Raw genomic sequence first — 16,274 nt, 5'->3', positions numbered from 1 at the left:
AAATCTCCCAGAAAACAAAAGTCCCGGATGGCTTCACAGGGGAATTCTACAAAACATATAAAGAACGACTACTACCTATCTTTCTCAAACTATTCCAAAAAATTGAAGAGGAAAGAAAACTCCCAAATTCATTCTATGAGGCCACCATTACCCTGATATGTAAACCAGACAAGGACACTACAATAAAAGAAAATTACAGGCCAATTTCTTTGATGACTGTAGATGCAAAAATCAACAAAATACTAGGAAAATGAATCCAACAATCTATGAAAAGGATGATACACCACCATCAAGTTGGATTTATTCCAGGGATACAAAGATGGTTCAACATTCACAAATCAATCAATGTGATACACCACATTAACAAAAGGAAGGATAATAATCACATGAGAATCTTAATAGATGCAGAAAAAACATTTCACAAAATTCAACATCAATTCATGATAAAACTTTCATCAAAGTGGGTAGAGAGGGAACATATCTCAACATAATAAAGTCCATTTATGACAAACCCACAAGTAACATCATACTCAATGGTGAAAAGCTGAAAACTTTTCTTCTAAAATCAGGAACAAGACACTCTCACCACTTCTATTTAACATAGCGTTGGAAGCCCTAGACACAGCAATCAGACAAGAAAAAGAAATAAGAGACATCCAAATTGGAAGGGAAGAAGTACATCTGTCACTATTTGAAGATAATATGATACTTTATATAGAAAAACCCAAAGTCTACAGCCAAAAACTATTAGAATTAATAAAGGAATCCAGCAAAGTTGCAGGATATAAGATTAATATACAGAAATCTGTTACTTTTCTATATAGTAAAAATGAACTATGAAAGTAAAAAAAAACAAATCCCATTTACAGTTGCATCAAAAAGAATGAAATGCCTAGGAATAAGGTTAACCAAGGAGGTGAAAGACCTATACTCTGAAAACTATAAAACACTGATGAAGGAAATTGAAGGTGATACAAAGAAGTGGAAAGATACCTCATGCTCTTGGATTGGAAGAATTAATATTGTTACAATGGCTGTACTATCCAAAGCAATCTAGATATTTAATGTGATCCTTATTAAAACACCCATGACATTTTTCCCAGCACTAGAACAAATCCTAAAATTCATATGGAACCCCAACAGACCCTGAATTGCTAAAGCAATCTTGAAAAAAAAGAACAAGGCTAGAGGAATCGTACTTCCTGACTTCAGACTATACTGCAAAACTACAGTAATGAAAACAGCACGGTAGTGGCACAAAAACAGGCACATAGATCAATGGAACAGGATAGAGAGCTTAGAAATAAATCCATGCACCTGTGATCAATTAATCCAGGACAAAGGAAGCAAGAATATACAATGGAGAGAAGACATTCTCTTCAATAAGTGGTGCTGGGAAAACTGGACAGATACATGTTAAAGAATGAGATTAGAACATTTCCCCACATCATATACAAAAATAAACTCAAAATTGGTTAAATACCTAAATGTAAGATGTGAAACAATATATCTCATAGAAGAGAACGTAGGCAGAACACTCTTTGACATAAAGTGTAGTAGTATTTTTTTGGATCTGTTTCCTAAGCCAAAAGAAATAAAATAAACAAATGGAACCTAATTAAACTTAAAAGCTTTTGCACAGCAAAGGAAACCATTGACAGAACGAAAAGGCAGCCTACTGAATGGGAGAAAATATTTGCAAATGATATGACTGATAAGGGGTTAATACCCAAAATAATATAAACAGCTCATACAACTCAACATCAAAAAAACAAACAACCTGATTAAAAAATGGGCAGAAGGTCTGAATAGACATTTTTCCAAAGAAGATACACAGATGGCAAACACACACATGAAAAGATGCTCAACATCATTAATCATTAGAGATATGCAAATTAAAACCACAATGAGATATCATCACCTCACACCTGAGAGAATGGCTATCATCAAAAGGTCTACAAATAATAAATGTTGGCAAGGACATGGAGAACAGGGAACCCTCATACATTGTCGGTGGGAACATAAATTGGTGCAGCCACTATGGCAAACTGTGGAGATTCATCAAAAAACTGAAAATGGAACTATCATATGATCCAGTATTCCACTCCTGGGTATATAACCAGAGAAAACAAAAACACTAATTCAAAAAGATACATGCACCCCAATGTTCTTGGCAGTAGTACATGAGCCAACACATGGAAGCAACTCAACTGTCCATCAACATATGAATGGATAAAGAAGATAAAGAAGATGTGGTGTATATATATATATATATATATATTACACACACACACACACACACATACACACACAATGGAATACTACTCAGCCATAAAATGAATGAAATTCTGCCATTTGCAGCAAGATGGATGGACATAGACAATATTATACTTAGTGAAATGTCAGATAATGACAAATATTGTATGATACCACTCATATGTGGAGTCTAAAAAGTAAAACAAAAGAATGTATATAGCAAAACAGAAACAGACTCACAGATACAGAAAATAAACTGGTGGTTACCAGTGGGGAGGGGGAAAAGGGGAGGGGCAAGATAGGAGTACGGGATAAGAGATACAAACTATTATGTATAAAATAGAGAAGCAATAAAGATATGTTATATAGCTCAGGGACTTAAAGCCATTATCTTGTAATAACTTTTAATGGAGTATAATCTATAAAAATATTGAACCATTACGCCATCACATGAAACTAATATAATATTTTAAATCAACTATACTTCAATAAAAAATACTTAAATCTGTTTGTAGTTTAAAATTTTATATTTCAAAATTAAATTGGAAATATCTGACATCTTTATGATGTTGAATCTTCCTACCCAAAGTATGCTATGTCTTTCCATTTGTTCAAGGCATCTTTCAATAGTGTTTAAAGTTTTCTTCATTTGGTATGGCACTTTTCCTGTTAAATTTATTCCTAGGTTTTTTTGTTTTGTTTTGTTTTGTTTTTCTGGGGGGTTTTTTGCTGCCATTATAATGGGGGTCTTTCTTCTATTATATATTCTAACTAGTTATTACATATATGTAACAATAATATATATATATATATGCAATAGATATCTATATATGAAGTTGGTACCTGATACCTTTGTTGAATTTCATCATTTGTGATAGATTTTTAGTTGATTCTCATTTTTCTAGGTATGTGATCATATTACTGGCAAACAGTAATTAGTTTTGTCTTCTCTTTGCCAAAGTTTATGCTTCTAATTTTCTTTCATTTAAAATAGCTTAGTCAGTTCACAGATATTTATTGACCTATTATGGACAAGGCACTGTTCTAGGCCTTTGGAACATATTAGACAAAATCCCTCTCTTGGCAATTCTATAGTATTGGGGGAGATGTAAAAAAAGCAATAAACATAATAAATAAGTAGAATTTATATTATGCTGAATATGATTAATGATAAGGAAAAAAACACAACAGGATGAAGGCACTGGGATCTTCCAGAATACGAGGCAGATTGCAATATTAGATGGGATGATCAGGGTACTTCTCATTGAGAAGGCAAATTTAGAGCAAAGACCTTCAAAAGAGGGGACGGATGAATCACATGTTGGCTAATACTTTCAGTACAATGTAATGTAATCGTGATGCTCAAGGGCATAGTGCCTTATTTTATACTCTAGTGGAAGTAGTTTTCCACTATTTCTCTGCATTCCTTATGTGGGTTTTGGATAGCCAAGATAGATACATTTTCTCCTGTTAAGGCATTACCCATTTATTTTTATTTGAGTGTTTTATCAGGAAAGTTTATTGAAATTTATCAAAAACCTTTTCAGTGTCTGTAATGATGACCATGCTATTTTCTCCTTAAATCTATTAATATGATAATGTGTATTATATACTATGTGCATTACCAGCATTGAAATGTTCTGGCATTTATGGTCATGATGAATTATATTCCTTTAGTGTGCTGATGGATTATTTTGGCTAATATTTTATTTAGAATTTTCCATTATATTCAGAAGTGAGGTTAACCTGTGATTCCTTTTTTTTTTTTTTTTTGCAATCCTTGTAATCCTTGAAGCTACTGGCATAACTACTTTATTTGCTTCATAAAAGTAATACAGAAAATTTTCCTAACTTTTCTCTGTTCTGGAATTGTTTAACTAACAGTGGAATTATCTGCTTTTTAAAAGTTTGGCATAGTCCCTCTGGAAATCATCAGAACTTGGTACTGTTTTAAAGGTTGCTTTTTGAAACTTTTTCTATTTATTCTATCTAATTTGATCTTTCTGGGGTAAATTGGGTTTTCCTAGAACACTGCCTATTTCAGACATTTACAAATTTATTTTTGTAAAGTTGAACAGAGTCTGGTACTACTCTTCAATTTCATCTCTTTCTATGGTTACTTCTTGCTTCTCCTTTTGTATTTTGTGTATTTGCATTTGCCTCCATTCTTTTGATTAGATTAGCTAGTGGCTTATTTATTTTATTGTTTACTTTTAACTTCCAGATTTATTTAATCTACTGTTTTCTGTGTTCTAAATCATAAATCTACTTTTATCTTTGTCCATGTTTTTCTTTTTGTCGTCCTTTAGTTTGTTTTGTGCCTCTTGTTCCAATTTCCCTCTGAGCATTGCTTTATCTTTCTCTCATGGTTTCTGAGATGTGGTATTTCATTACTGCCCTTCTTTGGAAATTTTGCAATTTTGATTTATAAGTCCTTTTGACCCAAGAGATGTTCAAGAGAGCTTAATTTTTTATGTCTCCAAATTTAAGTATCATTTAGCTTTCTGAATTTTTCCATTGATTTCTCACTGTATTGTCTCATGATTAGAGAATACGTCATACTATTTCTACTTTTGAGGATATATTGAAATTTCCTTTCTGACCTAATATATAACCTCTTTTCATGAATGTTCCATGGGCACTTAAAAAGAAGATATATTCTCTATTTTTAGGATAAAGAGTTTGACACAAATTAACAAAATTTGCCTTATTAATTTTACTATTTAGTTTTTCTATGTGTCACTTATGTTTTTCTACTCAGTCTTTCATAAATCAAGGGAAGCAAATTAGAATATCCTATTACTAGTTTGTTTTTGTGTGTTTCTCCTTGTATGTTCCATAATTTATGTTTTATACATGTTGCTGTCATATTTGATATGTTGTCCTAACTGCTTATATCTTTATTGAGAATTGTACTTGCTATAGTTAAGTTCCATTCCTGTTTAATTCAAGGCTTCTTGGACTAAATTCTGCCTTTTTTATATAAGACTGTGGCTTCTGGTTTCCATGTCCTTGCATTGCCTAATATACCTATGCCTTTATTTTAATTTTCAATCTTTTAAGATCACTTTAAAGTGATTTCTTTTAAGTGTGTTTTTACATTAGAGTTACGCTTTTCACTTTCACTCCAATTGGAATATTCTTAATAGATGAGTTAAGCCTATTTATACTTATTGATATAATAGATATGTTTTCTCTTTGTTCTTATTGTTTTAAGTTATTAAAGAAATAGAACATTTTTGTTTTTAAAGAAAGTCTTTCACAAAGTAATTTCTTTTTATTTTTATGTACTTATGATAATTAGGGAAGTTTTAATTTTTGTTCTAGTGGTTACTTTTATTTAATATTCTTTTCACAATATTTGTTTCCTAATAGAAACAAAGATAAAATTAGTGTGCATAATCTTTCTCATCTACTTTGATCTACCACCCAATTATTGATATATTCAATGTTGTGATCTTTCTCAGTGTTTCTCTAACACTAATATTACATATGCTAAGATTTTTTTATTGCTTGATTTGTTAGATTTTAAGTGATTTCTTTTGACACCAGCTATTAGACATGGGGTAATTAGAGAAAGTCCTCTAACTCTCATCTTTTTTCCATCTTTTCCTTCTCAGATCAGCCACAAGTAAAAATCTAAAATAATCTTCTAATTAAAAACATGAGATTATATGATATAGTATAGCAAAATGCATATTTTAAAGCTTTCAGTTGAAAATTTGAAAAATAACTTAATACAAGCATTTATTTCCAAGTAGTCCTAACCCTTCACCTCTTGTCCTTCCATATCATTAAAATTTAAATTGAAAACCTGGATAAGATACTTCAACCTACAGATAATTGGTCTGGGCTTTGCCACAGCAAGTAGCTAGAACATTAACCAGAGAGACCCTGCCATGGAGACTGCATGGCTTCAAGCTCCCTTTTAAATTAACATCTCAAAGGAGAGGTAGTGGTGTGAGGTAATGATTGAAAACTCCTGTTTGCCATCATTTGTAATTATCAATGGAGTCTAAACAAGCTCATTAATTCATCCTCTTAACGCTGGCAACTGTTGTCTTTGATCATGTTCTACTCCATTACCTATGACATTGTTTCTATATCTTGACAAAAATCAATCTTCTGTGTGTCAGAGTTGTGTACTGGTGGATAATTTTTATTTTTCTGGAGGTATTGTTTGGCATGAGGGCAATATTAATTTGTGGGGAGTTTAAACAGTCTGTCATTAAAGAATATACAAGATAAAATCTATCAACTTTCTGGTTAGTGCCCTGGTTGGGTGTGGTGTCTGTAATATTTAATGCAGTAACTTATAGATTTTTTTTCCAGGTGATACTTCAAGAGAATTCTAGTGGTTGGGAAGCACTGAATTCCTTGTGCCAGGGCTTTTCCACATAAAATGGTGAGTGAAGTAGCATAAATTTGGGTGTTGATTTCTTCTCTCTTGTCCTTTTTATAAAAATGGCAAGCTACCTTGACAGAGAATATTAACATATCTCGCATTATTGTTCTTTCTATCATCAGTTATTTGCTCAGTAATTCTTTATGAGCACGTAGAGAAGGCCAGGCACTGCTATACACTGGGGTTACAATGTTGAGCCATAAAGACATGGATTATGTGTTCATGGATTTTTAGCCTACAAAGAAGCACACAACATAGTTATCATTGCAATACATATTTTGAGGAAAAAACATTATAGGACTATATAGCAAAGACAATTGAGATGAGATCTGAAGGATGCAAAAAATGATGGGGATGTTCTTGGATTGGAAGAATCAACATTGTGAAAATGACTATACTACCCAAAGCAATCTACAGATTCAGTGCAATCCTTATCAAATTATCAATGGCATTTGTCACAGAACGAGAACAAAAAAATTTCACAATTTGTGTGGAAACACAAAACACCCTGAATAGGCAAAGCAATCTTGAGAGAGAAAAATGGAGCTGGAGGAATCAGGGTCCCTGACTTCAGACTATACTACAAAGCTACACTAATCAAGACAGTATGGTACTGGCACAAAAAACAGAAATATAGATCAATGGAACAGGATAGAAAGCCCAGAGATAAACCCACACACATATGGTCACCTTATCTTTGATAAAGGAGGCAAGAATATACAATGGAGAAAAGACAGCCTCTTCAATAAGTGGTGCTGGGAAAACTGGACAGCTACATGTAAAAGAATGAAATTAAAACACTCCCTAACACCATACACAAAAATAAATTCAAAATGGATTAAAGAGCTAAATGTAAGGCCAGACACTATCAAACTCTTAGAGGAAAACATAGGCAGAACACTCTATGACATAAATCACAACAAGATCCTTTCTGATCCACCTCCTAGAGAAATGGAAATAAAAACAAAAATAAACAAATGGGACTTAATGAAACTTAAAAGCTTTTGTACAGCAAAGGAACCCATAAACAAGATGAAAAGACAACCCTCAGAATGGGAGAAAATATTTGGGAATGAAGCAACTGACAAAGGATTAATCTCCAAAATATACAAGCAGCTCACACAGCTCAATATCAAAAAAACAAACAACCCAATCCAAAAATGGGCAGAAGACCTAAAGAGACATTTCTCCAAAGAAGATATACATATTGCCAACAAACACATGAAAGGATGTTCAACATCACTAATCATTAGAGAAATGTAAATCAAAACTACAATGAGGTATCACCTCACACCAGTCAGAATGACCATCATCAAAAAATCTACAAACAATAAATGCTGGAGAGGGTGGGGAGAAAAGGGAACCCTCTTGCACTGTTGGTGGGAATGTAAATTGATACAGCCCCTATGGAGAACAGTTTGCAGGTTCCTTATAAAACTAAAAATAGAACTACCATATAACCCAGCAAACCCACTACTGGGCATATACCCTGAGAAAACCATAATTCAAAAAGAGTCATGTACCTCAATGTTCATTGCAGCCTTATTTACAATAGCCAGGACATGGAAGCAACCTAAGTGTCCACCAACAGATGAATGGATAAAGAAGATGTGGCACATATATACAATGGAATATTACTCAGCCACAAAAAGAAATGAAATTGAGTTATTTGTAATGAGGTGGATGGACCTAGAGACTGGCATACAGAATGAAGTAAGTCAGAAAGAGAAAAACAAATACCATATGCTAACACATATATGTGGAATCTAAAAAAAAAAAAACCAAAAATGGTTCTGAAGAACCTAGGGGCAGGACAAGAATAAAGACGCAGATGTAGAGAATGGACTTGAGGACACAGGGAGGGGTAAGGGTAAGCTGGGACGAAATGAAACAGTGGCATGGACATATATACACTATCAAATATTAAATAGATAGCTCGTGGGAAGCAGCTGCATAGCACAGGGAGATCAGCCTGTTGCTTTGTGTCTACCTAGAGGGGTGGGATAGGGAGGGTGGGTGGGAGACACAAGAGGGAGGAGGTATGGGGATATATGTACACCTATAGCTGATTCACTTTGTTATACAACAGAAACTAACACACCATTGTAAAGCAATTATACTCCAATAAAGATGTTAAAATGATGGGGAGGACTTCCCTGGTGGCGCAGTGCTTAAGAATCTGCCTGCCAGTGCAGGGGACACGGATTTGAGCCCTGGTCCTGGAAGATCCCACATGCTGGGGAGCAACTAAGCCTGTGCGCCACAACTACTGAACCTGCGCTCTAGAGCCCGCGAGCCACAAATACTGAGCCTGCGTGCCACAGCTACTGAAGTTCATGCGCCTAGAACCCCTGCTCTGCAACAAGAGAAGCCACCGCAATGAGAAGCCTGTGCACTACAATGAAGAGTAGCTCCTGCTTGCTGCAACTAGAGAAAGCCCATGCACAGCAACGAAGACCCAACGCAGCCAAAATATAAATAAATAAATAAATTTAAACAAATAAATAAATAAATATGTGACAAATAGCAAGAACTTCCTTATTAAAAAAATAAAATGATGGGGAAGGTGGAATAGGAGTCAAGTGATCTAGGCAGAGAAACTTGAATCTGTGAGGTACTGAGAATCTTGTCCTAGTTGAAGAATTGGAAAAAGACAGGAATCAAGATGCGGAAGGACCTGATAGACTGGAAAGGGAAATTGGTGGGTGCCAGATTCTGCTGAGGTGCATCAGGAGGATTTTGGTCTTCTTCCAAAGAGCTGGGCCAGCTACATAATTTGTGGGGCTCAGTGAAATAAAAATGCAAAATGAAAATTCAGAGCCCTTTTTACAGAAATTATTAAGAATTTCAGTATAGTGACAGCAGAATTGTTCTAAGCACTGTGCTTTGTGTGACTGCATAGGTTACAAGCCCATGATGTTGCCCCTGCCTAAAGGCAATGAGAAGCCAAGGAAAAGTGTTAAGTAGAGGAGAGAAGTGATTGGCTGGCACTTGAAAAAGATAAATTCTTCTGTTGTTCTACCGAGGCACATTCAGTTAGTGAGTAAAGGCAAAGGAATATGAGTATCTCCCAGATGCAGGACTACAAATGATTTCTAATATGATCTTTATAAGTCATGTGCCTAGATACATAGGTGTCCAGAATCCACTCTCAATTCATTAGTTGTGGTAGTAAAATGGTAAAGTCTGGGATTTTTGCTTAAGGTCATCCTATTTAAACCATTATTTTAAACACTTGAATAATTTTATCCTCTAATCATTTAACAACATAAGCTCAAAGTTTCAACTAGTTGACAAGAATTATGCTTAAAATAATATTGTGCTTCTTGTTTAGAATCAAATGATATTCTGTGACAAAAGTATTAACATTAAGAATTCATAAGTATGAAAGAGGAAATAATTTAAAGAATACAAGAAGGAACAACTTCCTGCTAATCCTTGTTTGTTGTAATGATTTAGAAGGTGTGTTAGAATGATTTAGAAGGTGTGTTAGAATGATTTAGAAGGTGTGTTAGAATGATTTAGGAGGTGTGTTCTGTTGTTTTAAGATAACAAGCTGTATTTCATAGGCAGCCTGTATTTAAAAATATTGAGAATCAAATCTTTTGCTCATTACCACTGACGAAACAAATCCTGAGTATTGTATGATGTAGTAAGATATAAGCAAACCAGACAAAAAAGAATTCTCAAGCAACCATTTTAGTTTTTACAATAAGAATCCTAAATTTTTTGTGTGTATGTATTTTAAAACACCTTATAATAATCACCAAATTTAAAAACTTGATAGTGATCTACAGTTTACTTTTTGAAACACAGAGAAAGAATTTTCTTTAAGGCATTTAATGACAAAATAGAGGGCAATCTAGTAGCTTTTTCTTAAAGTTTGACATCTCTAGAAATTGGCAACTTTATTATTATTGGTTTTTTTAATCTGTTTAATGCAAATTTATAAATATTGATTATAAAAATCTCCCCAGCAAATACTATTTTTTAAAAAAAGATATTTGTTGTATAATTTGTAAATTATGACAATAAAAATATTTTATATTGTGGGCATCATTCTTCTTTAGATACATGCTATAAAATGTAAGAAATTACCTTACCATATTGTTTATGGTTTGGCTATATAAAGCAACTTAGAGAGTAACGTTACACGAGTAAAATGTGGGGAATAAAAGTGGTACAATTCTCATATATTAAATTAGGATTTATTAGTATAGAGCAATGCATAGTAGGGAAGTGAGTCCTTGATTTAAAGTTACTCTCAGTCTAACAGGAGAAACAAGGCAGACACAAAAATAAATATGCAACAATAAACAGTCACACTATAAGACCTGACCTGGCTGTACAGAACTGTACACCTGAGGGTTAAATATCTAGGATGTCAGATACAGGCAGAGGTAATGAGCAGATGGGCCTAATCTTAAAGGCAGAGAATCGGAAGGTGGACGTGGATAAAACTCAGACTGGGAGTTGCAAAGGAAAGGGGGGTGAGCCCTAGCAAATTATGGGTTTGCAAATTTTATGTGAGATAAAAACCAATATCAGTATTAGATGGCCACTGGCAATGGAATTATATTACGAATGCTTAAGATTGATAGGACATTCTAATATTTTAACGGCTGAGATGCTCTTGGCTTCACATAAGAGAAAACTAGAGATAACTTAAGCAAAAATGGAGATGAACAAATGGGTAAAGACCCATCCCCAAGCATGGAATTAAACCTAGGCCTCTCAAAAAAGTAAATAATATTTTAAACTGTCAAAAAAAAAAAAAGATTGATAGGACATTCAAAAAGAGTCTCTGCCAATCTAGGAGAGATGATAGAAAAATTAATCAGAATTAACATACATTTGGCAGAGAATAGGGTGGATAATTGTGCTGGTCTAGTTTGGGATCCTGGTAATAAAAGAAGACTTCATGAGGGAGGTGGAATAATTATTGAGCTTTAAAAGATAAGAGTGAAACTGCCAGATAACTCATGATCATTATTATTGCCTAATATTTATTTTTGTTGCTTCCAAATATGTTGAGTAAACTGTAAGACTTACCTGCAGGGGAAAACAGGACTTCTGCCTCTGAAATACAATTCCATCTCAATGCACAATGAATTGAAATGAGTTAATAGTGTGATACCATGTAGTTATTATAATTGGACAAATATATCCGGGTTTAATTTAACTTGATAGACATATTCTGAGGAGTTAAAAAGCTTTTGAAGTGGTTAGAAAAGACTCTTAAGGCCTTATTCTTAAAAAGAGATTTTAATTTGAAAAATAAAAAATTATAGTTATGATTTTTTGTACAATTATATTGAAACAATAATTGTACATAGAAATAATGATAAAATTACTTGCCTAGGTCCACAGGTGATGATTCTTCCATTGTTTGTTCCACAGGCTCAGAGAGGAAAAAACTAAGTACACAATCACTCTGAAAAATAAGGCAAAATAAAATATTTTTTCATATCTTACATTTATTTATTGTTCCTGTTCCCTAGTATTTAAAAACATTGACCCTAATATATAATGTTTAGAGATACCTGTTTTATTTATAGATATATCTATATTTACAGATTCCATAAATAGAAAAAATATATACTGGGAAGTTTATTAAGTTAATGCTATAATTTTACCCCAAGTTAAACTTAACTTTCATGAGATTAGATATCTGGTTATTTTATATTTCTTTAAGAGGCTCAGGTGTGCTCTGCTTTTAGAGCTCACCATAATGTTTACATTCTTGAACTTTACAATTATGCATGAATCTCACACCTCCTTTTTCTAGAAAATGTGTACCATTGGACAAAGCTTTTGAAGAAAAATTACTCTCAGTAGGACACAGGTACTCAGTGAAAACCCATTACTCCTCAAGGTTCAATTCTAGAAATGCTCACTAATTACCGGCTACACCAATGCCATAGAGGAATGTTAGGGGATATTTAGAAACAGAAAGATGCAAAAGGTGACCTCTCTCTTTAGAACACAATCTAGTGGAGGAAACAGATTGTATTGAACGCTTTAATAGAAATTCTAGTTCTGTTTAATTTTAGAACAAAGAAGTGAGTGTGCTTCTCTTTTAAACTGAGATTGTCACAAACAAACTGACATTTAACCTGGGCTCCAAATAAATGGGCTAACTGGTGAATCAGAATAACTTTTCCTTAGTGATACTGACACACATTTTGTTTTAAGCCATTATATGACCAAAGCAGCCCTTCCTATATTATTATCTGAAGGGCACCACGAAATAATTGATTATTTCTTTTGACTATCATAAGCTGATGTCATAGTACCTGCAAAGCTGCCTGACCTTCTACCCAGTTAGCCTTCATTCTGTGCAATGGCTCTTTAAAACCTCTTCAAGAAACTTAAACTTCCAACTCTGACTCCTTCTTTGCTGATGATTTTGTTTCCACTCTAGAGAAAATAAAAGGCAGATGGAAACTCCTATATTTCCTGCTACAAAATCTACAGCTGCACAAAGCCACTTTTTCTCTTTTTTTCCTGCTACACGGGAAGAAGTGTCTCTCTTCTCATCTATTTATTATAAGTTGAATTCTACCCTCCGAAAATTTATATGTTGAAGTGCTAACCCACAGTAGCTCAGAAGGTGATCTTATTTGGAAATAGGGTAATCGCAGATGTAATTAGTTAAGTTAGGATGAGGTCATACTGGTGGAGGGTGGACCTCTAATCCAATATAAAAAGGGAAAATTTAGACACATTCATGTAGCAAAGATGATGTGAAGAGACATAGGGAAGAGATGGCCATCTACCATCTGTAAACCATGGACAGAGGCCTGAAATAGACTCTTCCTCAGAGCAGTCAGAAGGAACCAACCCTGTCGACACCTTGATTTCAGACTTCCAGCTTCCAGAACTGTGAGACAATGCATTTCTGTTGTTTACATCACCCAGTTTGTGGTACTTTGCTATGGCAGCCCTAGCAAACTAAGACATCATCCAATGCTGATCACGTCTTTCTGTGTCCTAGATTCTATTCCTTCCTCCTCAAGAACCTTGTAGAATATCCCAATCTATACTTTAGTGTCTTTTTCTTCCTCCCTTCCTCCCTCCCTCTTTCTCTCTTTCTTTCCTTCCTTCCTTCTTTCTTTCTCCCTCCCTTCCTTCTTTTTCTTTCTTTCTTCCTTCCTTTCTTCCTTCCTTCCTTCCTCCCTCCCTCCCTCCCTCCAATATCAAGTATGGCCAACTCTCTCCATTTTAACAACTAGCAAACAGATGAGTCAAACCACACAAAGTATACTCACACAAAAATAATGTCTTGTCACTAGTGCTCCTTTCGAGTCCTATTATTTATCTCCTCTTTGACACAAACTTATGGGAAGAGTTGTCAGCACTCACACTGGTTCCTCTTCTTCAACTTCCACTCACTTTATGATCTATCACACTCAGGTTTCTGTCATTAATCGTCCTCTGAAAATGCTCTTACCATCATTTCTCTTTTTTAAGGTCATTTTTTCCCCTAAATCCAATGGAGATTTTCTTGGCCCTTATATAGCTACTCCATTTTTAGTGAAAAATTCTTTTTCACTTGCTTTCTTGATAGTAAGTTCTCCCAGTTTTTCTTCCATTTGTCCTGCCATCTCTTCTTAGACTTTTCTCAGGCTCCTTTTCCTTTTGCTTATAACTTAAGTTCTAGCATCCCTCACTTCTAGGCCCATCTCTCTCATTACTCTAACACGTTCTTTCCATGTGATGTTATCCCTTTTGGTGGCTTCTATAATGATGCACAAATCTAGACCTTTATCTCAGATCTATGTCTTGAGTCTCAGCCCTCTACATCAAAATGTCTTTTTATTGGCTTCTTTGACCTAAAGATAATTAAAACCCCCAAACTACACAACTACATGCATTTTCTTTCCCCTCGATTTGCTACTTCTTCCTGTATCCAGGCTCAAAATAAGGTATATCGTTTTGGACTCTCCATTCTCCCTACCCCACACAAAAAGTTAAATGATAAGTCTTATTAATTTCACCTCCTAAATATCTCACTTATCCATTTCTCCCTTTCAGGTATACTGTCGTCTTCCTTGTTCTAGTATCATCACTTCTCACCTAAGTTACAGCAAGTGTTCCCGACTCTTATCTTGCTACCCTTTCATCCAGTCTATTCGTCACACAATTGCCAAACTGATCTTTCAAAATAAAAATCTAATAATTTACTGCTTAAAACCCAGAAGTGACTCCCCATTGCTCTTAAGCAAAAAGATCAACTGCTTAACAAGTCTTGTAAGACCTTTCTTGAATGGGATCTTGCTCATTTCCCTATCTTCATCTCTCACCATTTCTCTTCTAGTATATTAACTATACTGAATTATATTTCCTCAAGTGTGTCATGCTCTCTTATCTCTCTGTTTTTCTACATGCTCCTTTCTCCATCCTTTCCACCTCTATCCACCCATTTGCCCAAGTTTTATCACATTCTCTCTTCTCTACTCTTTTAGCCTAGTCAGTGAGATATCAATAGCAGAGATCATTTATTCACTCATATTTAATATAGTATTTTTACTCAATAACTATTTATTAACAGAAACTGAGATCTGTCTTCAGATATAGAATACATTGGTCTTCTAATGCAAATATTTTTATCTATGTAGCAATTTTATGCATCATTGTAAACTAGTTAATTAGCAATTTTTATCTCTACATATTGATCTCTTGTTAACTTGTATAATAATCTATCCTCGAGAAATATATCCATCTTCAGGAAGCTGACCAAATCAGGTTTTTTAGTTTGAAAGTCTGAAATCAAATTTCAGAATTTGTTGAAGGAAATCTGACCTTCTTTGGCTTTTGACAACCAGTCAATTATTATTCTCTGGCAACATTTTGACCTCACCTCCTAATGGTTATTAAACTTCAAGAGTAGGCAGAATATCTTCCCAATTAGTGTCTGAAATGTCACCAATAGCTAATTATTCCCTTGTATTTACACTGTCATATCCTTGAAACCTACATTTGTAATTCCAGGTGTGGGTGACATGCTGAATACTAATTTCTTATTGTAGCAATATTGTTTTCATTCTTGAGGAGAAGCATGATCCAGTGTCAATGGAAGGAAGAAATCAATAAAAATGATTAAGAAGATAGAAAAAGTAGTATTGCTTGATTTCAAAATAATCAATTAAATTTTTCCCTCAGATTTGGCTTTACTTATATACATGTATCCCACAGCTTTTTAGCACATTGCACTATTGGATAGTTTGAAGAATTATAGAAATGTTAGTGCTACAGTTGCTTTCACTGATAACCTGAACCTGTGTTTTCAGTTGGGTTTGTACTGACCACCAAGCAGTGTGGCTACATTTAGTTGTGTAGGTTGTATAGGTTGTATACTGAGCAACTCTAGGGGTGCCATTTTTACATTGACTACAGATATAATCCTAGTCTGCAGGGCTTTCCATATGTAGAGCTGCCAGATATAACAAATAAAAACAGATGATGCCCATGCAATATTTGCAATATACTTACACTAAAAAAATTTATTTGTTTATCTCAAATTCAAAGTTAACTGGGCAGCCTGCATTTTATCTAGCTATCTGACAATTTGAGATGCTTAAAGATGTATGGGCACACTTTTGGTTGTCTC

At 34.3% G+C, this 16,274-nt stretch overlaps 1 protein-coding gene across 2 annotated transcripts in view; it reads right to left on the bottom strand.

Moving 5' to 3' along the window:
- PIK3C2G (phosphatidylinositol-4-phosphate 3-kinase catalytic subunit type 2 gamma) overlaps nucleotides 1-16,274 on the bottom strand; it is a 406,235-nt gene that overhangs the window by 47,295 nt on the left and 342,666 nt on the right. For both annotated transcript variants that reach the window (XM_082351876.1, XM_082351875.1), the window contains one exon: nucleotides 12,020-12,095. In XM_082351876.1, the coding sequence (XP_082208002.1) occupies nucleotides 12,020-12,095 (76 nt within the window). The remainder of the gene's footprint in view (nucleotides 1-12,019; nucleotides 12,096-16,274) is intronic.

Source organism: Balaenoptera borealis (assembly GCF_965194805.1).
Source record: "Balaenoptera borealis genome assembly, chromosome: 13".
Lineage (NCBI taxonomy): Eukaryota > Metazoa > Chordata > Mammalia > Artiodactyla > Balaenopteridae > Balaenoptera > Balaenoptera borealis.
Note: the sequence above shows the minus strand (reverse complement) of the source record. Positions and strands in the feature narration are given on the sequence as shown.